We start from the raw sequence: 25924 nt of genomic DNA, 5'->3' as shown, positions 1-25924 counted from the left end.
AGTATTTCGCATTCGCCGAGAAGCGCGTGTTCGAAGCTGCCACGACTTCACTCGCGTGATTAACAATATTTGTCCAACGTAACCCGGGCTCGAGGAGGAAGCGCGTTCCCTATTGTTAAAGTCGCGATAGCCACAGGTGCTACCGAGTGTATATCCTTTCATCTTTTATTTTTTTCCCGCTGTCTCCATCCTCCCGCGGACTTTCGTGGCACATTCAACAAGTTAGGTAATATTTCATATTGCGCAATGTCGGCTCCGGTACCTTACGAATTTCTTCGTAAACTTCGCATCGAGAATATTTTGGCCCGGGAGTTTTTGGCCGAATTCTGGGGTACTTTCGTGCTGGTGGTAAGATCTTTTATTTACTTCTTATATTTCTTAAATTGATGGGAAGAAAAATTTTACGTCTACGTTTTTTTTATCCAATAAAACCATCATTTCCGTTTACACGTTTTTATCGCGCCATGATTTTTTTTTAACGTTAGAAGGGCGATAATATTAAAAGATTCTGAAATGAAATGGAAATTAGGCTGATAACGATTTAATTTGTCATTAACAATTTCGAAAATTTTAATCGGTTTAACTATTGCGGAATTTAAATTTATATAAGTTTAAGTTTTGGGTTAATGTAAAGATTGTAATGAGCGGTTTTTAGTAGTTACAGAAGTATATGATATATCTTTTAAAGATAAGTATTCCTGATGTTATTTGCTCAAAACGTGCGCCTTCAAAATGCGTTTTGAAAGAAAAATACATCAGCGAGATAACGTTATGCAAATTTATTTTACCACTGCTCGCCATAAATTGAGAGTTTGAATTAGACTCAATAGCTAATTGTAGAAAATCGTGGTAAAAAGCTTCTATATCGCTCATATGTTTACCGTAGTTCCGTCAGCGCAGATGTGAAAATAAATTACGTTTGCAAACATAATTGAGCAATTTGTAGGTGTCACTCATAAGTTTTTGACTATAACAACTTGCAACTTAATTTTCCATTATAAAAGTTAGCCTTCGACATACTGCGCGTTTTTCAAATTATATGGAGGAATACACCACATGTCTCAGTCTGTCAAAAACATCAACGCTTCACCAGAAGAATATAAGTTATCTCTTACGAGTGAAGGATCCTGCCTATACTGCTAATGGTATAGTTCGCTTGAAACCTTCGCGTGTTCTCTCCACTTTACCAAAATAAATATGTTTCAAACTACATCATTACATCTAGGAGCAACAAACACAGCACCCCACCATGGAGGAATAGTATTCCTCTATGACCCCGCACCAGGAGAACGCAACCCGTCAAAAGTCGTGGATTTTCTAGCGTACAGTTTTCATTGGTTAGACGCTTTAGCACCTGCTGCCGTCAGAAGGGAAAAATTCCGAAATTGTCTTCCCCCCGCCCGTAAAACGTTCAGCGTAAAGGTTCGTCCAATGAAATTTGTACACAACACTGCGTTAGCGTGTTTAACGGCTAGCTGCGTTCTCCTTGTGTTTGTTGCTCTTAGATTACAGTGACTATCTAAAAATATTACATAGACAAACTATGGTTTATAAATAAGTAAATACCACTACACATTGTAAATTTTCAACCTTGATGCGGTAGATGCTCGGGATCCTGAATTTCAGAACTACCCAAAATTTTCGGCCCGATTCGGGAAGTCATTTAAGCCGCGTTCACACTTACCCCCTAAATCGCTTCGTTTAGGTAACTAGTTTTCGAAACCAGCGTGAGAAAACGCTTCGTGTTGGTTCGGGAAGCAACTCGTCCAAGTCGGTTCGCTGGGAATCGCTTTCAAAACGACAAGGCGGGGAAGTCAAATTGCTCGTATTTTCCAAAATAATGGGAATAAAATTCTAAATAATGTCCAATAATATTACTGTGTGTATAGTAAACATGATTAACTAATTGTTTTGGGATACATTTTAGTATTTTCAAAATTCTAGTCATAATTTGAAATGGCGTTAAGCCTTGGCTATAAGCGAGCCGGGCTGAATAGATTTCGCACGTGTGGACCAAGAATTATCGTCGGCGGTCAAAACTGGCATACAAACCGACCTAACCTGGGTTTTAGGCTCCAGTGTGAACGTGGCTTTAGGGTAGTTCAAAGATTGAGTTTATATAAACTATGGGTAACAACATGTATTAACTCATTTTCTCCTAGATTTAAGCAAGTCCAGGATATCTTGAGATTTCAGAGGCCCCAAAATTACCCCTCACTCGGCTTTGGTTTATTTTTTTCTGGGGAGGGGGGGGGGGAGAAAGCAGAATCGCATTTGGGTAGTTGCCCTGGGGTCGGTACCATCGAGGTACATTGATTTGCTTTTCATCATCACCATTTAGAAGGTCCCGTTCTGACATAATTTGCCCCGGGGTTGAAGTGGTTTAAACTCGTGGCTGCGAAATTTCATTTTTATAGCTTATAGTAATGTTTATTATATATAGTTCCGGCTATGCCAATTTCACCAAAGGTTTTATTTGCCATATAATAATAGCTGTTTATTTTTTAAATGTTAAATAGAGTGCGCGACTTTGAAGCCCAGTTCACATTCTACAATTATTTGGGCCACTTAAGAGGGAAGAATACAGTAAAAGCCTCTTTTTCGTTCAAGCTGACCGTTTCTGTTTTAACAATTACATAATTGAATTATACCTTTCTTATTAGGCTGAACCTTCCTCTAGTGCTTAAAATAATTTTGATAATTCTAATATTAATAGTTAACGAGATATAAGGTCCTAACTAAAGGGTAGTTTGGGCGCTTGCCCAACTTGTTTAGCTCCGGGGGTCCGATTAAAACGTAATAACTTAATTACTTTAAAATTTTAAATTGTCAAAATTATTTTAGTCACTAAACAAGAGGCTGTTCTACAGTTAAATATAATTTTTTTAAATTAATATACAAAATTAAAAGAGTTCAGCTTGAAATAGCGCGAAAGTAGACAATGGCCACTGTAGTCTTCCCCCTTAACTGTATCCAACTAATTGTAAGCGAGAAAATTGTATAGCGTAAACAGACAAATTGCAACAATTGTTCCCACTTTTTTCTGTTCGCACTATACAATTTACTCGCTTACAATTAGTTGGATACAGTTAAGTGGCCCAATAAATTGTATAGTGTGAACTGGGCTTGAGGCTCTTAAAAGGGAGGCATCATTCGATCGAATATTTCTTAATTTAAGAAAAGTGTATTGCTTTCAAATTTATTACGCGACGGCCAAGATTAATGTCTTGTTTAAAGTTGATTAAGGGGCTTGAAAGCGGAAAGAAACCTAGAAAGTCGTGTGCCACCACGCGATAACTCTTCTTTTTTAAAGTAACTAGCGCCAGTTAGCCCTAGTGGCCGAAATGTCAAATTAGGTGATCCACAGTAAATATGTAAATTTATGTTATAAGCGATAAAACGTGCTTTATGGCGCTGAAAGAAAAGCCATTATCTTTGTATATTCCCCTATCTATCAGGCCTGGCTTTATCTAAGATTGCTCTTCTAGTTATTTGTTTCAAATTGGGTCGTTCAGCCTGCATCTCCTTCGCGCGCTCCCAGACTAATTCTACAACAATATGCTATGTAGGTGCCGCCGCCATTTCAACCAATTCTATCCATGCATTCGTCTTTTCCTTCTCATACCGTCATTTATTGATAGATTCATTGGAATTGTTACGAATTTGTTACTATTGTTCAATCACGAAATCCACTATTGTTCTATTATCGATGACAGAGGGGGCAAGATTAATAAGGGGGGGTTGCCGAAGGAATGAATCTGTTCCATTGCGCCCAATCCCATTCGACCGAACCCAATCCCATACGACCGAAAAACCCAAACTTCTCCGGGTTTAGAATTCGGCTTAATCCGTTTCAGCATCTGTCAGAACAGCATGCAGTGTTACCTAACCTAACCTAACCTAAACTAACCTAACAGACTTAAAAATATATTAAAACGCTTCCATAAAAAAACAAAAGGAGTAGAAAGAAAAACTTTTTTTGTGGTCGCTCAATTGTGAATATTGCGTCGGTCGATTAGAAAAATACAAAACCCGCCTTTGGGCTAATTTCATCAAAAACATTGGCGGAATTTGGTCTTATGGGAATTCGGTCGAATGGGATTCGGCGCAATGGGAAGATACCGAAGTAATTATAAGGCGGTTACAAGCAGCAGTTTGACTCTGACTTAAAAGGGGGGTTTTGTGTTGCACGCCCCCCCTCCCCCCGGCCCTTGTGTTCGGAACTCATTTAGGGGCGTTCATTGGGTTATTGCCCCCGAGAGAACCTCTCTGCTAATCCTATCCTGATGACAAAAATTTATAATAAACCCCTTTGGATGTAAGTATTCGTCCAATCATAGCCGGCTGACTAAAACTAGGCCATGAAATCGTGAGCGCAGACTGTGGAACTTTGGTTTTGCGGTAGCCGCTAGATGGCGATAATTGGTACTTGAAGGGAGCTTTGCAGGGAGCTATCCCGTAAGAATGAAGGGGTAAATACCATTTGTGCCCGCGAAGTAGTATAATGCTCAGTGGCGTTGCCAGCAATTAGAAATTCGTGGCGCTTAAGCCATAAGCCCTGGTCAGAGGCACCCTATTTAGGGAGATGGACGGTTTTTGGTGGCATTTTTTTAAGGAAGATTTGTCAAGTGAATAAGAAAAGTCAATAGATTTTGCCAAATCAAGGCTTTTTGGAAATTTTGTTTCGAGTGGCTCAAGCGCCGCCTAAAACACCCTAGCGACGCCACTGATAATGTTTATCAACAATAAACAAAAATGTTATACGCATAGGATGAAATTCTTTATTTAAAAATGGAACGTATTTATGACATTTTAAACAAACGTTTAAAGTTATATGATATTAAAATCTGGGAACTAGTACCCAGTGATAACATTTTAAATATTATTACTTAACCACAAAAAATATCGCTTTCCATTGATTGTACTTCAGATACACAAATACTGTTATCACTTTTATCACTAGAAATTGTTTCATTGTGACATTCTTTGATTTCATTTAATAGTTCAAAATTGCTTGTTAAATAAGATTCTTTGTTAGAGCCTGAAACGAAGTAGGTTATAGAAGACTGAAGTCCTAACTACGACTGAATTTATCTAAAAGTCGGAAGTTGAAATAATCAAAGAAGTTTATTCTACGATAGAAATCGCGCGTTACATAGTTGAGCACATAGAGAAGACTGGTTATTGTTAAAATTATGTTAACTATTTATACAAATCGCTCGTACGGGGTTAGGGGCGCTGGCGGCAGCCCCTAAGATGGCGGCGAAAATTCAAACCCAAACACCTGGCGTTATTTTTCGTTTCAACTTTTTGGGCCAAAAGCTATTTTTTCAAGACAAAAAAAGGTACGTGTTAGTATATTGAACGTCTTGTTAATCTTTTGATACGGAAATAAGGCCATATTTGGAAAAGCTTGGCCGTTCCCCTTTAAGGTACATCAAACATGGAAAACTAACACAAATAGGTGACAACTTATTATACGCGATGAAGGAAAATTATTATTGGTTAATTTTGAAAAACGTCATTCGCTGACTTCACTCGAAGTACCATTAAGCGCCATCTGTTGGAATTTGCGCAGGGGGCGGGACCTCAATTTTTTTTTAAATCTTCACGATTTTATGGCTTAGTTTTATTCAGCTGGCAATGACTAATGAAATAACTTCGCGATAACGGATTGATCAGTGCGGGTTTTTTCGTTGACCTTGAAAACGTGGATCATAATTATTTCGCCGATACTAGCTTTCTGTTTGAATAAGTGTTTCAATAAAATAAAATTAATGAAAAAGGGAGTTGTAAGTCGGAAATTTTTTTCGGAAAATGAGCGAGGCCTTTTTTCCGGAAACTTTTCCGTATTTTTTCGAAAAAAAAGGTTTTCATTCCATGATTAACCTAATATTATTCGCTAATTTAAATTTCGCGGCATTTTCGCCTCATTTCTTCCAATCCATAAGTAAAACTAAACCTCTAGACTAGTCTAGAAATAAAACCATTAAAAAATAATATACGTTTCCATTTTTTATTTTTCCGATTTGCAGAAAATTTTCCGCAATTCGAAAATTTTACGGAACTTGTTCCGCATTTCATTTTTCCGTAAAACTAACAACTCTAATAAAAAAGTACTAATTTGAAATGTTGCTATTACGTCACAAAATAGTGCTATAAATCGCGCATTGTCTACAGGAAAAAGCACAAACCATTAAAACAATTTGGAAAATTGCGTATTGTCGATCGTGGCGTTGAAAGCTGCTCTGGAACTTACGAACTAATTAAAATCAGCCAAGACCACGAAAAAGCGAGCGCTTCTTATTTAGTATTCTTTCGATGTTCTCATTTTGTCTTTCCTTTGGAAAAGAAAACGTTGCATCATCCTTCATTTACTGTAGATATTTGTACGGCTGATGAATTCTCTATATCATACCCCCGTTTGCTATTGTTTCAGTTTTAACCCTTATGACGTCAAAGGTGTTTTAACCCTTATGACGTCAAAGGTGTTTTAACCCTTATGACGTCAAAGGTGTTTTAACCCTTATGACGTCAAAGGTGTTTTAACCCGCGTACGCGAGAAAAGTAAAAACCTCCCTATACTGCTTAATGTTATTCAACTTTGCCTCGTCTTTATTAGTGCTCGGCATTCGATTAATTTTTATCCATGAATAAAATTTATTTAAATAACCAGAAGTTGAATAAAAATTGTAAAATGTTTAAATAATCGAAAGTGAATAAGCCTATTATTTAAATAAAACACACAATTATTTAAATAAATACCACTTTTATTCAAATAAATGCTTGGTTGCGTAAAAAACATAATTAAATAAGTTAAAATGATATTTTTTTACCAACGTTTTTTAAATAAATCGGAAAATTTGTGGATAATGAATAAACAATTCCGAGCACTAGTCTTTATATCACTCTCATTATACAACGCCAGAAGTTAATAATATATCTTACGATAAAAGTATTCATCAAGGTCAGCGGTTCATAATTTTTTTTGTTATGGAACCCTAAATTACCCACCTAATTCTGGCGGAACACCAACTCATTTTTTTTACTTATCTTAAAAGACTCTTGACACAAACAAAGATGGCCGCGCTGCGAATTCTCGAAACCCCTGCGACCAGGGGCGTAGGAACCGGGAGGGGAAGGGGGGGCAATGCCCCTCCCTAGAATTTTGGTGGGAGGGGCAACTAATGTTATTGCCCCCTCCAACTTTTTGGTCAGTTGAAATCTTCGCGAGGCTCAAATTTTCATTTTAAAAGCATAGAACCTCAACTGTGTTTAAATTTCAGTCTTTTCCCGCCAATTTGCATAGTAGTAAAAAGTACAAACGCATTCGGAGAAGCTACACTCCATTAAAAATTCAAAACCATTCTCCAGACCCCTTTTCGTTTCTCTTTGCCCCCTCCAACTTCTAGAACGTTCCTACGCCCCTGCCTGCGACCCTTCCGCGGAACCCCAGGGTTCTACGGAACACCTTTTGGGAACCGCTGATCTAGGTCATTAAAAAAAGCACATTCGGAGGACGTCACGAAAAACAACTTATTACGAGACGGTTCCCAATTAATTAAATTAATAAAATAAAATAAAATAAAATAAATAAGTAAATATCTCTAGACATGGTAACATAAACATTTTATATTATTTATTTTATAGCGGGTTATGTTGCTTTGAGGTCGTAGGTGCAATTTTCTCAGAAATAACGTTTACGTAAATGTGGTTTTCAAATTAATCATATCATAAGTAACATAATAACAATAAGTATGACACTTCCCATTGCTTTAGTGCTAATTTTCTAACCAAACCTTTTTTCGACACTGATACTCTCTTCAAGCTGTGACTTGGACTCGCGACTTACCGTTTTGGATGACTACGTTTTGATAAAAATTTCAGACTAATATCGGAGAGCACGTTCTGGAGTCGCGAGGGGCTTTGGCTTTGTTTTGAGGCCCGCGTGCTAATCAAGCGTGATAAAAAAACACGAGCTCGTGGCGCCGAGAAAAACGTTTTTAATTTTTATCATTTTAGCCTAATATTCCCCTATCTATCGGAAACCAGATATTTCGGCTTAGCGGAAGTCTCTCAAATTTTAGACACTAGAGGACTCTGTGCTGAGAAAACATCTTGATTACGCAATAACAATGAAATCAGTTTGGTTGTAAATCTCGTTAATTGTCATACTTATTGTTATTATGTTACTTATGATCATATGTTATTTGAGGACCACGATGCCTATTGCCTCCCCCCCCCCCCGAGACCACGAGGCCTATGGGATTATCCTCCTCTGTCAGGCTTTGTAATTGCACGTAGCATATTTTGCGGCATGAGTTTGACGCGATCGGTATACGTCAGCTATTTTTGGCAGAAAAATCTCCCAAACTACAAACCGCGTCGAGCCTAGGCAGGTTTACTTTTCATTTTAATGTCTTAGATGGATATCTCTATCGTAAGAGAAATGTTATAAACGTCAGGCATCCAACGTGAAGAGATTGGCGCAGAGACGAAGCGAAGCTGATAATCATCGTGAAAGGCGGCAGAGTTGCCAGAAAACGTTTAAGAATCTCGCCCAAAGTATGTGAAAAACCAGCCCAATTTCCGTCCAAACCAAAATCCGAGATTTTACGAAACCGCCCAATTCCCGCCCAAGGCAAAATAGCATTATGGCCCTTCAGTTCTTAAATTCATGCCAACAAGATAGTTTTTACTCTAATAACAATAAAAAGGGCGAGTCACTGTGCCCTTTCCTAGGTCCCTCTAAGCCGAAAAATAGGCAGAAATCGTTTGAAAACCTATGTCAATTTTTATTTATTTTTTAATTACCCGCATTTCTCCACCATAAGACCTACTATTGATCATCAACTCTCAATTTAAAGAAACAAAATCACTTAATTCAAGTTAGTTATCAATCAAACCAATTATCAAAGGGAACAAAAGAAAAGATTGAAATGTTTTTTATTAAATATGAATGAATAAAATTTAAAGGAAACAATTTTTAATAGGTTTTAAGAATTAAAATATCGATGATCAGTCACGGGGTTTGATGTAAAAAGTAGTATTCGTAAAACATTGACGAAAAATCAAATTTCAAAAAATATCAGCTTCAACTTTTGAAACCCGCCCAAAAACCGGCCTTCCGTCCAACGATTTTTTCCCCGGAACTATCTTCGAAAAGGAGCCCAATTTGGGCGGGAAACCGCCCATCTGGCAACTCTGAAAGGCGGCGAGACGGTACACTTGGAGTTTCACTCTACACCAGCGCTTCGCCACTCTTCGGAATTAATTCCAACGATCGCTTGGAATAATATTAACCCGGCAGGCGGCGTTGAACCTTCGCGTCCTGTCATTTGGCCGAGGACGGGTAGGCCAGATCCGCGATTCATTACGAGTGAACGGACTCGGGATTAATGTCCCCGGAGGCGAAGGATCGGTCGGCTCTTAGGGGTCCGGAGGTGTCAAACCTCTTCCGATTCAATCCGCGCGCCGAATTCTTAATGACCCGTTAAACTAAAATTAGACCGCTTCAATATAGACATTATTTCGGACGTATATGGAAATGATGATTGTCACGAGATGTCGCGTAATTCGTGGAATGGACTCGCGAAGAATTCGTCCCGCGCGGTAATGAGGATATCAAGTTCTTAGCTGGTACACATACACTTCCAGAGATAAGGAACGATGAAATATTTGTTAATGTTGTGGACGGGATTTTCAATTTCAAAGAGATTTTTAGAAACCTGAACTGCGTTTGAGATTTTGTAATTTTCGTAGACCTAGCTTTATCCACACTCATATACAAGATTCTTACAAGAACCTGTCTATTACGTTTTCACTTTTTAACATTTGGTGCAGTTAAATATTGCGACATATCATATAAATTGTTTCATATATTGCGTACGCAAGATCATCGGAAATTCAAACAAGACTGTTCAAATTAAATTCATTAGTTAAAATGTTTTAAATTACGTTAATTAACATATTTTCACTTACCTTTGCAATCAAATATTTTTCCGTAAAATGAATTCCCTAAATCTAAGCTTTCTTTGAAATCAATCGTCATAATTTTTTTCAAATGTTCTCAACTTCTCGAACTTCCAAAATGGGGCATTTTCGCGAGTCGTAAAACTGTCTATTAAGACCACGTCTACACGTTTTTTTGTCTCTGGGCTTAAAATCGGTAACGTTAATTTAATCTCCATTATATTTAAGAAAAATTTAATAAATCGAACCGCGTAATCCTTTTTTTTGCAACTACCGGTTTAAAATAATTTCGAAATGCTAGTTTTCCGCTTAAAAGATTTATACCACGTTGTAGCACCCCCTTTACCCCCGCGCAGTTTGTCGAACCCCTGTAATAAGCCTTGGGCCTGCTATGGTTCAACTTGAATGTCCCCAATTACGCGTCGGAAACTGTTAGAAAATCAGATTGGCGCACTTTGGAATAATGCTTTAATTAGTTTTCTATCCGAAGGCGATCGCCCGCCGTAAAACGTTATAAATTATCGTTGAGACGCGTGAATGCCACCCTAAGGGGGTACGTGTTTTACCGCGGATTTTAAAATAAAATTATTTAACCCGTTATACTGAACCTTATGATTGATGGCATTTTTTGTATGGTTATTACCATAAGTTTATAAATTTTTTACATAAGTTTGCCAGTTAGTTGAAATTCTAATAACTAGGCGTGGTGTAGAATTTACGTCATATTCCGTTAATACGTTCTAGTCATGTCGTGTCACCAGCGAGAATTGACGGAAATTTTACCTTCCCTGTTAGGGTTAAACTCTCTTTAAGCGCGTACTCCGCGGAAGACCTTGACAAGTTCACGGGGTACACGTTTTGTAACGCTCATCAGGAACATCGGTGACTAATTGATGTTATCATTTTCTACAACTTTTTGCGTTTCCGGGTTTGACGTCATGATGCCCATTTGATGCCACCAGAAAAACTAGCTAGAAGATATGTTTTTTTTTATGGTGTGACGTCATACACGTTTTTCGTATAATCGGCGCCATATTTTAAAACACCGGTGCCTGAAAAAAAAATCATTGCTTCGCTACGATGTCATCAAGCAAACAGCTATCCTCAACTGATTTTCGTCACTGAAAGTACCCCATGATTACATCCTCAGCAAACCACTAAACAGCGCCAAAACCCTTTGGAGAGGTGACAAAAAATTCCAAAGGTTATGTTCCATTTAAAAACAAATTATCACCCCCCCCCCCCCCCCGCACCGCGCAGCTCGATACACGCGCTCTATATAAACTAGTTAGGGAATTGACACACTTAAGTGAAAAGAATTATAAACTTATGGTATTACGCTGGCCGCTAAAGTTGAAATGGGTTTTATTAAGCGGATGTTTTTGCATCCTGAATTTCGAAAACCATTCTAAGTCCTGTCAAAATTTGCGCCTCAAAACCATAGTCTAAGGCATGGCTTATTGATAAAAGACTCGATTTTCGGAGCGAGTCCTTTTTTATAGTGGTTTCAAATCCTGAAATTATTTCCCCCGAAAAATAACCTTAGGCTCGTATTAGCGACTCTTCCCCACTTTATATTCGGGTTTACGCAAAGTGCGAAGTTTCTCCCAAGTAAGAGGCTTATTTTTAGAAATAGCCAATGCGCGCTATATTACGCCCCCGAGAAACCTAGTTCATACTTTTCACATTTTCAATTTCTAGCTTGTGATTTTTTTTGTTGGTGAAATTTTAAATAGCTCTCAGTAATTTTGGGTCGCAGCCAGCGATTTTTTTTGTTCATTGAATCCGGAGAGAAAAGCTATCTCATCTAGACGTAATAGATTATTTTAAGTAGAAGAATAGTGTCTATCTCTATTTATTCGAATGAAGATGCGCGATTCTAAAACATTGTCGTTGAAAGAAAACCAACAAAAAATGTCAGATTAATTGATAGGGTTCATTTATAAGTTGGCTAGAATTGTGGCATTCTCTCGCCTCTCTTTTTTCTTCGCCGCCACCTCAACGAAAATACATCAGCAATTTTCGGTTTAGTGTGAATTATCTCGATTTCAGCATTCTTCCCTTGTGGCTTGTCCTTGATCGAAAATTATCTCTTTAATTAGCGCTTTCGATGTGGAAATTCCGACTCATTCAGGTCGATTGAGAAATAAAGCAAACACTCTAGTTTTTATTCATATTTAATAGATAATGCCATAAGTAAATAACATACGAGATAAGAATCCATCTCCCAATACTACTAATGTACTTCGTTAAAAATATTACTTTAACGGGCTGAGTTATCGACGAGGGGCTGATCACTCCGCGTAATCGGTGTACAGAGCCGTACCTTTGACTGTACTAATGGGATTACGCTTAATCTTTGAAGTCCCTGCCTTTGGCAGTGCTAATCTAAGCGTAATCCGGTGTACAGACTTCCTAAGAGTGGTTAGCCCCTCGGTTATCGAAATAAGTTTTGAAATTAAAATACCTTACATAGTGATTTACTAAAGCCAGAAGGCATATTAGGCACAGTTCGCGGGGCCTACGAAATGTTTGGGGTCTACAAATAGTGCTCGGAATTGTTTATTCATTATCCACAAATTTTCCGATTTATTTAAAAAACGTTGGTAAGAAGAATATAATTTTAACTTATTTAATTGTGTTTTTTTACGCAACCAAGCATTTATTTGAATAAAAGTGGCATTTATTTAAATAATAGGCTTATTCACTTCTATTGGTTATTTTAACTTATTTAAATAAATATTATTTAAATATCGCCGAGCTTATTTTATTCATGGATAAAAATTAATCGAAATCCGAGCACTATCTACAAACGAGATACGATAAAACATTAAAAAAATTTAGAGAGGAAAAGATGCATGGAGTCAACCAACACCGAAATCTTACCCAGTAGATAAGGTGGTTTATATAATATTTAAATTTTAATAGGAGTTATAATGGCGTCAAATGTTAAGCCACGTTAAGGTGCTTGAATTAGAAATTCGCGTCGGCGTAGAAGTTCGAGTTCATTTCAATTACCTGCCCCGAACCTGCGAAGGCGCACGTTTAATTTTTTTAGCCTAGCCGAGTACTTCTATCATAAGGCACATATTATATACTTTTGATAAAAGGTAGTTTTTTTGTTTCAATTGGTGCTACTCAAGAACACTCGAAAAGAAGAAATATCTTAATGAAAAGAGGGTCATTTTCCAAACTACGTAACTTTTCAATCAGTAATTATCGAACACTCATTAGCTCATCCTTTTCTGATTACGCAGGCACCTCATTCACCTTTTTTGTGAGAGAGAATTTTGCCACTTGAAGGAGTCAAACTCCGTGCCAACAAACGTCGCGTTTCCAAAGTTCGATTTTTGCGTAAGTGGGTCTGACGTACAAGAAGGCGCGGGGGGGGGGGGGGGAGGGGGGGGCTATCTTCGTCGTTGTCGCCAAACCTTCTTTTCCGTCATCCCATCTCTTCGGTGCACCCCTCATTCCCCGCGCAATGTTTATCTTTGGGCCAAGATTGCCAATCTCTATCGTTGGGCCGCTCCAAATCGGAGGCGCGAAAGTTAATGGGAATCCTCTCAGCCTCATTCGATTGTGATTCGACTCAATGGAATTATCAATTAAAATGCTAAGTACGACACTCACACGCCACCTGTTGCCGTTTGTAGGAACCCTGGATAATGGCGCGTGCTTTACATTCATCAGGTGTTCCATGGAAATACTAGAGATGCACCGTTATATCGGCCTATTTTTTATAATATAAAATAATAATAAAATAAAATAATAATAAATCATAAATAATAATAAAAATAATATAAAATATTTTCAGAAAAGCATTTAAAAATAAGAAATTCTCGATTAACTAACTAATGGTAATATTTTATTTGATTGGCGTACGAAAGGCTTCAGAAGCTAGATAATACCTTTTTAGACAGGGGGTTACGAGTGTAAACAAATAAAAAATACAGATATTCGATTTGTGATAGAAAATATGTATCACGTAAAATGAAATGAAAAATTAGAATAAAATGTATTACCGCTGATATTACCCATATCGGTGCCTCCCTAAGCTAAACCATAACTTTATAATTAATAATAAATAAAAAATAAATAAAAAATAAAACAAACAAAAATTAAAAATAATAGTAATAAATTAGGTTTCACATGAGTGTGTCGGTTTCTTTAAAAAATAGACTATTAATTTGGGTTTTATTGATGACAATTTTATTATAACATCATTTGTTTTGTATATTTTTACTTACTTTATGTGATCTGGCGCTGCAAATTTTAAACTAAAGACGTTGTCAAGTTGCACAAAATTTGTGGGTTTAAGTATTTGTATTCGCGTAATAACTATGTTTCACATAAATGTGTCAGTTCCCCGTCTTCCACGTGTTTACTGAGGGCCGTTTCAAGAACGACCGCGCATTTGTGGTCAATTGGAGACTAACAATTGTAAGTCATGAAGCCTTTTTGTCTCGTTGTCAAAGTGAAGACCAGACGAATAATCATGCCCTTATCGCAGTGTCGTAAACAAGGGGAGGGTTTCCGGGTCCAAACCCCCTCGGGTATACTAAAATTTAACCCCCTTCTCAACCACCTCTCAGGTATTTTACATAGTTAGAATCCCTCCCTGGGAGGAGTTTGCAAGTGCTCTAACCTTAGACCAAGAAACACAGGGACGTCTCGCTCATAGCATACCCAACGCTTTATTTTTCGGCGGGGCTTTGTTGCGGCTTCGGTAGGGAGAGGGGGGTTAGGTGATACAGATAGTCAATAGGCGCCATCCATGATAGGTAAAAATAACGTTTTTAAAGAACTTGAAAAAAAATAATCAGCTTAGAGTTACATATTTTTAAATTATTTTATATTTTTTTAATATTTTAGGGACACAAATATTAAAAAACATACCAGAAATTTCGTTTTTTGGAGCCCCGCTGTTGCAGGCCACGTGCTAACAGATTGTAGGGCTGTGCACGTGACTCAAATAGCCAATAAAAATTGACACACCTTCGCTACTAGCGACACAGCGCGAGATAAATAGGAAATAGGCAGCCGCAACGAAGCTTCGGGCTCGAAGTATCTACCGTGCGACGTCCCTATGTTTCTTGGTCTAAGCTCTAACCACTCGTTGAGGTTAACGATAATAGCAAGTGTATTTGAGCTGTTGGCTCGCGTGGCATGAAGGGCTTGTCACCACCCTCCTACGCGTTGTAACCCGGCCACCTGATTAAAGGCTGAAAAAAGTCGCTAGATGACTTGGGCCTAAGCTGGTGCCTTGGGTATTAGCCTAGCTGATTATTATTTATTTATTTCTGGCTTCGCCATAGGCTTATCGTTTTAGATATGTCGTTAATTCTACGTCACTCCTCGCCAGCCTCTCAGAATTTATGTCAATGAACTGATACACTAGTAATTATAAACTTATGTTCAAAGAGAAAATTTTAGATATTTGAGGTTTGGTTTTTGTTAGTTAGTTTATTGGTTAAATTAATTAAAGTCGTACGTGTAAATACTATCTAAGCAGTATCTGTAACAATCAAATGACGCTATTATAAACCAATTGTATGTTACTTAAGTCATTAAAGACCTTCAGAAATTTGTTTTACCACGAGAAAGAGAAATAAAATCACATTTAATCCCCAGTTACGTGTAGCAAAAAGTGTTCGGCGCGCCAACATCTGACAACTCGGAATGTCGCGTGTGGCCAACTGTAAAGGTTTAGGGTCGGCATTCTGGTATTTTTGTGAGCTTCCAAAATCTCAATGGTTTCTTCACAAAGTAACTTGTTCAATCGGCGTGCTAGCATTTTAAGAATCGCAATCGATTGTTGTACCACTGGTCCAAAAAATCAATGTTCCGTCGACAAAGTATCATTTTAGGAGAGTAACCAATATTGTTTATAATACATTGCTAGATTAAGTTGCGTAGGAAAGCAGACATCTAACGGGAACCAAATATAGGAGATTTACATAGTTTTCCATTTAAAAAAAAGGGTACAAAATTCAACATATCCATGGTAAAACCATAAAAGTATTTATTTATATATAAACGTTCATGGTCTAGTTTCTAGAATCTTTACTTCTCCCATAGTGAAATCAATAAACTGGACTTTAATTCCCCCATCGTAAAACTATCAGGGAAATTTTTTGGAGTGCAGATTGTAAAGGGCCACGCAGGCGTTTTAAAAATCTGGGTGAAAATCCAGCAAATCATATTCTGGAAATTTTCAAAATCTGAACGAAAAAATTGATATTTTAGATGAAATTTGTACCGGATTCGTAATATTATCCCCGAACCCTAAAATGAATACTAACAAGGAGACATCCCGAAGTGTAACCCACCGATTTTGTTCAAACTCGGGGTTTTGGTAGACGTTCATGTAACTTGAAAAATCCTAAAGGGAATTTATTCAATGGGCAACCGTTTTGCCATGGCAACGAAAAATGTTTTTGACAATACAAAATATTAAATTTTCCCATTGAAAATAACATGGGATTTTGACCTCAAATTGATCAAAAGTTGATCAATTTTGATGTTTTTATTGTCAATTTTTATTTCTTTTTTCTTTTTTTTGGCATTTTCGAAATTTTGAAATTTGTTGAAATTTTTGGGGCCCTAGGAATCGGTCAGAATCCCATGTTATTTTCAATGGGAAAATTTCCATTTGATGTTGTCAAAAACATTTTTCGTTGCCATGGCAAAACGCTTGCCCATTGAATAAATTCCCTTTAGGATTTTTCATTATACATGAAGGTCTACCAATCCCCCGAGTTTGAACAAAATCGGTGGGTTACACTTCGGGATGTCTCCTTGTAAGTGGAAATATGATAAAATGGTGTTTACTAGTTTCTGTCGCGGGAGAGTCGACCTGTTGAACGTGCTTTTGCGGGGAAATAAACTATGGTATCCGCCTCTCGTACACATTTCTGTCTTGTTTACGCGGAATATGAATGAACTAGAAGGGGCTTCTAACGCTCCTTATCTTGCTCGCATTGCGTTTTCCCTTTTAATTATATTTCCGTTAATCGTACATAATGAAACTAATTAACTCGGTGAATTCGTCCATATCGATTTAGCAACTTTAATTTCCTCCGTGCTTCTAAATGCCGAGAAATACGCTCCTAATGAAAGAGTCTTAACGTCGCAGGAAAGACAAAGGATTGTTCGATGCGTGAAATGTAGAACCTCGTTTATTTCACCCTTAACATTCAGCAACGACCGGCCACTAACGACTTAAAACATCCACTGACAAGTCAAATTGTCCAAGAAGCTAGAATTACCAAACATAAACGCGTCTTTATTGTCACTATTCTTAAAGGTAAATTAGGTTCCTTCGAGAAATTCTCGGCTTTTGCCAAAAATAAAAATCATCTCCGATTACTTAAAGGGGAGCCCTTGGCCTTAGTCAAAGCGCTACGTGGAAGAATTATTTATAGACGAAAAATATAATTTGAGAAGGGGGGGGGGGGTGGAGAGAGCAATTTTTCTCGTAGCGTGCGTGGTTGAAATTATACAAGACATCTTATATCCGAAATGATGAAACTGAGGAACGGATAAAAATAGAGTACTCGGGGCTGGAAGAGAGTAAGCTGCCTTTCTGACAAGGCTTAGCGGCGAGGATGAAAAAAAGAAAATAAAAGGTGGGACCAAAATAAAACACGCCACGAAGGAACAGGTTGATGGTCGGACTAGAATGATATTTGGCTGACGGCACGTTCCCGCAACACACCCTTGTCGCAGTGTCGATTATTGGCCGCTAGTTCGGTAAACGAAAGGTTTCGTTTACCTTAACTTCCCAAAAAGCGATATATCTTACGTTCAAATGATATCGCTTGGAATGAAATTTCGTGAAATTTCGCCTCGTTATCAATATGGCCCGGGTGGATTTTTTTGAAAATGGTACATTGGTATTTAAACTCTACTAATTTAATTTTATCTTCGTCGCGTTGTATAAGAAGGATTAAACGGCTTGAAAGTACGATAAAATAAAGGGGGAATTTCGCTAAGAACGCTATCTCGCTTTTAAAAGTTTCCGAATCGAAAGAGTTGGAAGCGTCGCCTTAAGTAAGAAATCCCTTAAACTGGAGGCGTTAATCTTTCGAATTGTTGCGTGGCCCCAAATCTTTGGAACACTTTGTTCTCAATTCGAAACTCCGCCAGGAATATCGATTGCTCCTGCAAATGACAGCGAGAGTTTATTTTCCAATAAACCGCGTGAAAGATTACATCGTAAACTGCCGTTGCAGATCTAGAAATAAGGACGACGGCGGTTATAAATGGATTTTCGCCGATGGATTATTAATAAACTAGCGAAGAGGGCGACGTTCCAGTCGCTCCTTCAATAGACCCACGCGAACGCTCGAAATTAAACGTCATTTGTGTGATTCAAAAACCTAATATAGTTTTACTAGGCTATTTTGAGACCGCTTTTGTGATATTTTGTGGTACATTTTGTAAGATATTTTGGTATTTAAAGGTAATTTTTAGGATAGTTTGATGTAACTTTGTTTAATATTTTGGGCTAATTGTTTGCGATATTTTGAGGCAATTTTTAGGATAGTTTGAAGTCACTTTGTTTAATATTTTGGGGTTAATTGTTTGCGATATTTTGAGGCAATTTTTAGGATAGATTGAAGTTACTTTGTTTAATAGTTTGGGTTAATTGTTTGCGATATTTTGAGGCAATGTTTGATTTTTTTTAGGTAATTTTTAGGATAGATTGAAGTTACTTTGTTTAATATTTTGGGTTAATTGTTTGCGATATTTTGAGGCAATTTTTGATTGTATTGAGGTAATTTTTAGGATAGATTGAAGTTACTTTGTTTAATATTTTGGGTTAATTGTTTGCGATATTTTGAGGCAATTTTTAGGATAGTTTGAAGTCACTTTGTTTGATATTTTGGGTTAATTGTTTGCGATATTTTGAGGCAATTTTTGATTGTATTGAGGTAATTTTTAGGATAGATTGAAGTTACTTTGTTTAATAGTTTGGGTTAATTGTTTGCGATATTTTGAGGCAATTTTTAGGAAAGTTTGAAGTCACTTTGTTTAATATTTTGGGTTAATTGTTTGCGATATTTTGAGGCAATGTTTTATATTTTGATGTCATTTTGGGGTATTTTAAGATAATTTTCGCGATATTTTGAGGTCATTCGAGGTCATTTTCTTGATATTTCGATTTCATTTTCTTTATATTTTGAGGTCATTTTTCTGGGTATTTGAGATAATTTTCTTTATATTTTGTGGTATATTTTCAGTATATTTTTAAAACATATTTAGGATATTTTGAGGCATCTCAGCCTACCTGTAGCTGTAGCGGTGTCGATGATCGCATCAAGACTCAGTTTCCCATACCAATACTACTCCTGAAGATGATGTAAAATGTCTAGGGGTATTCAGTAATTCACTGATTTATAAACCATATTTTTAGAAAGACCGTACTATTTTGAAAAATCAGGGATAACCTCAAGAGTTATACCATTAGCAATATAATGAAATGGAAACTTCTTTCGTAATATATAACGTCTTAGATACTTCTGTTAAAACAGTATGTTTTAAATAAACTTAAAGGCCGACTACATAAATCTTCGGTTTACTCTGTCTTTCACTGGAAGTAGGCTGACTGCATGGCACACGTGTATTGCAGTAACCCTACTTCCAGTGAAAGACAGAGTAAACCGAAGATCTATGTAGTCGGCCTTTAAATACGTGGTATGTCAGGTACTTGTGGTATTTTTTAACCCCAAATTTCTAAAGGGTGATGGTCCCGATGAAGGTGACTTTTAGCTGTCGCCAAAACTATTTGTCTCAGCTCGTTCCCCTTTTCGAAAGAGAATGACATTTTCAGAACGTTTTAATTATTTTTAGTTAATCGGTGACGCAGCCTTCGCGCAGACCATCCTGACGGGGAATCACGTCAAGGATGTCTTGGCCGTTGTCTTCGGATGGGCCATCGCTGTCATACTGGGCGCCACCGTCGCGGGAGGAGTGACGGGTAAGTGAAACGCCATCTGCCGTTTCTCTGGCGTTTTCCATAAGCCGTCCTTACCCGCGAGAACCACCGGATAGTTCGTCCCGAAGCTGCTGTAAAGGGTGGCGTCGACTATCGCTCGGTCGTTGGAAGAGGAATTTAAACGTTCTTTCCGTTCATTTAGGTGGTCATCTTAATCCGGCTGTCAGTTTAGCGCTGGGCACGATGGGTAAACTTCCGTGGAAGAAAGTTCCGGTCTTCATCGCCGCTCAACATTTGGGAGCTTTCCTGGCATCCGCCGTTCTATTCGTCACGTATTACGGTCCGTCGATTAGTACCATCAGAAGTGTATAATATGTATCTTTCGAGATAAGTTTACCCTCTACGCGTTTAAAATGAAACGCGTACCTTTGAAGGGTCAACGCAGATTCTATTATTTGCTAACTTCCGCCACATCACAATTCAAAATATACGCATTTATTCCTCCACCTAATTATGTAAAATGCAGAAATTACACCGCGTAGAGATATGTACTTATTTATAAATTATATTTTCCCGATGTCAGGGTGACCACAGAAAACTAAAAAACCTCTTTATAGGAAAATAGGAAATTTGTAGTCGATTTAAAGGATTTTATAGGAGATATATTTTTGCAAAATAAAGGAAAATATAGGATAAATTCCAATAAAATTACAGGAAAATATAGAATAAATTCCATTAAAATTACAGGGAAATACAGGATAAATTCCATTAAAATTACAGGAAAATATAGGATAAATTCCATTAAAATTACAGGAAAATATAGGATAAATTCCAATAAAATTACAGGAAAATATAGAATAAATTCCATTAAAATTACAGGAAAATACAGGATAAATTCCAATAAAATTACAGGAAAATATAGGATAAATTCCATTAAAATTACAGGAAAATATAGGATAAATTCCATTAAAATTACAGGAAAATATAGGATAAATTCCATTAAAATTACAGGAAAATATAGAATAAATTCCATTAAAATTACAGGGAAATATAGAATAAATTCCATTAAAATTACAGGAAAATATAGGTGTATTCAAAAATAGGCTAGGTGGACTTAAGCGTAATCAATCTTGGGGGCCCAGAGGATAGAGCAAGTTCACGCCGGTATACCCTACAAAAACTCAAGCTCAGGATAGCGGGTGAAAGCTAATCTTCAACCCGCAGTGTTCATTCTTCCGAAACGTCTTTTGCAAAATGAATGAGAGCCTGCTCGGGTACATGTTTCACGCGAATAACATTAGTAATACAAGGAGACGGATACGTGTCGCGTAAGAGATATATTATATACTTCAGATACAGCGTATATTCCCCGGGATGTCACTTAAGAATCTATCTATTTTTCTTAGACATGATCAACGCTTTTGACGGCGGCAACCGTACCGTTCTTGGCGAAAAGGGAACCGCTTTGATTTGGGCCACCTACCCTAGGGACACCATCTCTCTCGGAACCGTCTTCATCGATCAGGTTCTTAGGAATTCCTTTACGGCCCTAGTCCATTAGCCCTAATACGGAATAGAGTACCGTGTTCTTTACCGTATGGTTTTTCCACAGCTGGTTGGCACTGGTCTGTTGATGTTCACGGCGGCGGCCATTATAGATAAGAGAAATCTGGACGTCCCCAAGTGGATGCATCCCTACACTATTGGCCTGATGATCGCCGCGTTGGCCTTGTGCTTCGGACCCAACTGCATGGCGCCGCTCAACCCCGCCAGAGATTTCGCCACCCGTCTTTTCACCGCCATGGCTGGATACGGAGGAGAGACGTTTAGGTGCGAACTCGTCTCTAAACCCGTAGTCACCTTAAAACCAGTTTAAAGGGCCATCACTGTCGTTTGTGTTTCGCTAGTTTACTTCGCAATTTACGAAAAATATGATTGGTCGAAACCGCTATCAAGCGGTCGGAAGAGGAAGATCTCCTTGACTTCCAGCCCAGGTTTTTTCAAACACCAATGTGGTCCTTTAAATCGGTTTGGATTCCAATGAAATTGAGATCAAATTAGCATTGAGATAGTCCTCTTTGCAGGCGGTAGTTAAGCTATTGTATAAATTCTTCTTTGCAGTCACATGAACGGCCACTACTGGTGGGTTGGAGGCTTGGTCGGACCTCACGTCGGTGGCATAATTGGTGGTTGGCTGTACTATCTAGGAGTGGAGTTGCATTTACCCGAGCCAATCAAATCTGACGAGCACGAGCTCAAGGAACTAATGGAAGGTAAGGACCCTCGTGTTCCAATTTAAGGCACTTTGCGGGTTAAGCTCACGCTATAAACCAAATGGTTAGAATGTGTAAAGGCTGGTTCACACGGGCAGTGTTTTCCTGATTTTCTCTATTTTCTCGTTTTACCACCCTTTCCCGTTGTTCTGGCGCACGGGAAAACGACTGCACACACGGACAAAATTAAACGGATTTTTCCGCCGTCAGCGCTGCCGGTAAACGAGAAAACGGAGGAAAAAATGTTGAAATATCTCTACTTTTTTTCCCGGTTTTCTGAAGCACTTTGAGCTCGACTAATCAGCGAGCGTTTCGCTGTCACGGGATTTTGAAATTCTTTAAAAGTAGGCTTAAGAATTTTTGCGTCTACCACGTGACGGCATAACGCTCGCTGACTTTTCGAGCCCAACGCCCCTCAAAAAAAGGTTATCCGATTTCTCATTCCCCGGCAGCGCTCGCTGTGATAAAATCCGGCAAATTTTGTCCGTGTGTACAGTCGTTTTCCCGTGCGCCAGAACAACGGGAAAAGGTGGTAAAACGAGAAAATAGAGAAAATCAGGAAAACACTGCCAGTGTGAACCAGCCTTAAGACAACGTCTGGAATTCTACACGTTATTCCAACAAGTGTTCTAGTACGAGCTTAAAAGTCCACGTTTGAATTTTGAGGGTGAGGCTAAAGATGGGGATTAGACTCCCAAAATTCTACCCGAAAATTCTAAACGATTCTGTGGACCTTTAAAGGGAGCGTATTCGGCTTCGAAAAATTTAGATACCCCAGGTAGGTTGTATCATGCAGTGGCGTAGACAAGGGGGGTTTCCGGGTCCAGATCCCCCCTTCGGCCTACCTTTGACTGTACTAAATTTTCACCCCCTTCTCGACCACCCTCTTAACATTCACATACTTTTACCCCCCTTGACGAATTTCTGGCTACGCCACTGGTTGTATGGGAAATGTCAAATAAGGTGATCCACCGTGGTGGCGAATTAGCCAATAGGCGCACTAGACGCGTGCCTAGGGCTTCGTCGTCTGGGGGGGGGGGCTTCAAAAATTATATAGCAATAAAAAATACAAAACCACTTAAAAACGCCTTATGAAGAAATTGCGCCTAGGGCTTCAAAAGAACTGATCCACCCGTAAATTTGAAATTGTATTCTCCCTTTAACCTGTCTACTGTCTCCGCGACGGGCAGAAGTAGATCAATAACCATATAGCACAATCTAATTAATTATAATTTTCTATCAATTAAGGAATTCCACTTTTGTATAATACAGTTTTATTGATGATGCTCCCGAACGGGAAAGCGAAACAAGTCGTACTTTTTTAAAATTTTGAAATTGAAAAAATACAAACTATAAATTATACAAATGTAGAATTCCTTTCTTAAAATTGCCTTATCAACTTTTTAATATAATTTTCTCTATCTTAGGCAAGAAAAACCGCGCGATATGCTAGTGAAGCCACTAGATGATCTCCAAAAATTTACTACTACTAAGAAAGTGTTCAACTACGCCAAGTTTCGTCAAAACAATAAATTAATATACATATCTTGTACTTGTATCATTCAAATTTTCCCGCCAAGAACTTTCAAACGCAAACGAAAAAAACTGTTTTCAACAAATTCTAGTGGTACAGACTGAACGCGTCATCGTCACCGTCATTTTCATCAGACTTCATCCTTCCTTAGTTCAAAAAAAATGTGCCTTGCAGTACTTTAGTTTATTATATCTTCATCAATTTTGGACGTAACTACATTAGCCATTTTTAAAAAAACAAAAACTAATGAAAGTGTTGTTTTTTTTTCACATTTTCTTTTCCGAGTGTTTAATTTTGCGGTTGTAAATCCGGTTATCAAAAAGAGTCGTTCATTTTTTACGACGAAATATTTTAGATAAAAGTAATTTCAAAAGTCGAAAATGGTATGGAGTGTTTCTTTTCAATTTTCACAAGACATATTTTAAGAAGTGGTGTTATTTGGGGAAAATGCTGGTTACATTTATCATAAGTTATAAGCGTGTCAGTTCCACATCTTCGGCGCTACTGAGACTACATATTTTTGGTGGACTTCTTTTTGGGTGTGACGTAAATTTAACGTCACTCCGCGTAGAAGAATAATTTCGAATATAATAATAATACTCAGCTAAGCTAATACCAAGGCACCACCCTAGGATCAAGTCATCTAACGACCTTTAATGTCTTTATCCCTGGTGGGCGGATTACAATGCGTAGGAGGGTGATGGCAAGCCCTTCATGCCACGCGAGTCAACAGCATTAACCGAAGGGTGAGTAGGCTTAAGCTTAGTGGCCCGGAACGTCCCAAAAGGTAGGGAGGAGTCGGAGGACATGGCCTAGGCGAAAGCAAGGTAAAGAAGGGGCACTAATAAAGCTCAAGTATGCGTAAAAGGTCCGGGTTGTGTAATGTTTACTAGTTCTAAATTAATTAACACTGCTAAGCCTGGAAATTGTCTGCTTATGTTTAAACCGTGTACGAGAGACTTATGGGAAATATTGGTTTATTGTAAATGAAATATATAATTTATAATTATCAATTTGGAAGCGACATTGCGTGAACAGAAAGTACAAAATAAAGTTATCTAGAATAGAGAACATTAAGAAAACATTCGGCTCACTGGGTGGCCTACTGGAACAAGAAAAGCCGCGTTCACACATACCCTCTGCAACGTTGCGAGTGCTCCCGCAACGTTTGTATCCTTTTTTTTTGAGATACACAAACATCGGTGTCGACCCGAGGCCTTAGACACCAGCACACACACAATAACTGATTAATCAGGGTGTGATATGTGTAACGGCCACGCCAACGGTGGGATACGTGGGGACAGGTGTGGGGACACCCGTGGCGGAAGTATCCCGATCACCCGTTGGGGGATTGGTAGTCGTCCTCACACGGCCTTCCACAAACTCCGCCTCCCGGACGCCTGGGATTACAGGAGTGAGCCACTACTCCCGGCCAACGTTTGTATCCCGTCGTGTGAACAGTGATCGTCGACCATTTTGGCAGCAATTCGTGACGTCATCGAATCGGTTTTTGCGAACCATGAGCCTTTTTTTTTACAAAAATCGTCAATCGTGAATTTTTTGCGGCTCATAAATTTTGTATGCCTTTTTTAGAAGAAATTACTCGCAACTTTTTGTCTATTTGTTTAAAAAATCCAACAAATTTCTTCCGAGTGCATTCATTTTTAATTAGAATGTTTTGAAACGTCACTCAAATGCGTGAGCGGACGATCTCCTAATAATATGGCTATACTACACATGGCCACATGCCCATTTTTCTTCAAAACTCACTGGAAATCAAACGTGTGAACAAAAAGATTTCCAAACGCTAAGAACCGCAGCGAGATCGAAACGACGCAAAACGTTTCAGAGGGTACGTGTGAACGTGGCTAAATAGAACAAGCTGCACTACTGCGGTGTCCCGACGCCCCTTTTATAATTGGCTGGAGACCAAAATCCGCCAAGAAACCTTAGCGGTCACTCTATGGTGCAATACTAAGCAACACCGATGACTTTACCCCGCTCTTAACCCTTCGGGTCAGAGGTCGCCACTTTCAGATAATTCCGAAGGTGGGCAACGCGATTGAGGATGAGTCATCTAGGACTTCGCCAGCAGCGTGGTCGAAAAACCACGAGATATCTTTCTGAAGCGTGGAACTAGAGTTAGTTAGTTCCATGGCTGAAGTAAATTGAAAAGCTGTTAGGGACCAAGCCTACATTGGCGAG

At 38.4% G+C, this 25924-nt stretch overlaps 1 protein-coding gene across 1 annotated transcript; it reads left to right on the top strand.

The window, feature by feature from the left end:
* On the top strand, positions 1-24059 carry LOC149942639 (aquaporin-9-like). Its single transcript, XM_090178517.1, has 7 exons — positions 1-348; positions 19828-19954; positions 20115-20252; positions 21319-21437; positions 21525-21742; positions 22034-22185; positions 23613-24059. The coding sequence occupies exons 1-7, from the start codon at positions 247-249 to the stop codon at positions 23636-23638; spliced, it is 882 nt and encodes a 293-aa protein (XP_090034643.1). The 5' UTR covers positions 1-246; the 3' UTR covers positions 23639-24059.
* The last annotated feature ends 1865 nt before the right edge of the window (positions 24060-25924 follow it).

This window comes from Leiobunum rupestre, chromosome 6 (genome assembly GCF_980474605.1).
Source record: "Leiobunum rupestre chromosome 6, qqLeiRupe1.1.hap1, whole genome shotgun sequence".
Classification (NCBI taxonomy): domain Eukaryota; kingdom Metazoa; phylum Arthropoda; class Arachnida; order Opiliones; family Sclerosomatidae; genus Leiobunum; species Leiobunum rupestre.
Note: the sequence above shows the minus strand (reverse complement) of the source record. Positions and strands in the feature narration are given on the sequence as shown.

Coding starts and splice junctions, on each gene's coding strand:
- LOC149942639 (XM_090178517.1), top strand. CDS start 247: ATGTCGGCTCCGGTACCTTACGAATTTCTTCGTAAACTTCGCATCGAG. Junction 349..19,827: donor GGGGTACTTTCGTGCTGGTG/GTAAGATCTTTT, acceptor AATTATTTTTAG/TTAATCGGTGACGCAGCCTT. Junction 21,438..21,524: donor GAACCGTCTTCATCGATCAG/GTTCTTAGGAAT, acceptor GTTTTTCCACAG/CTGGTTGGCACTGGTCTGTT.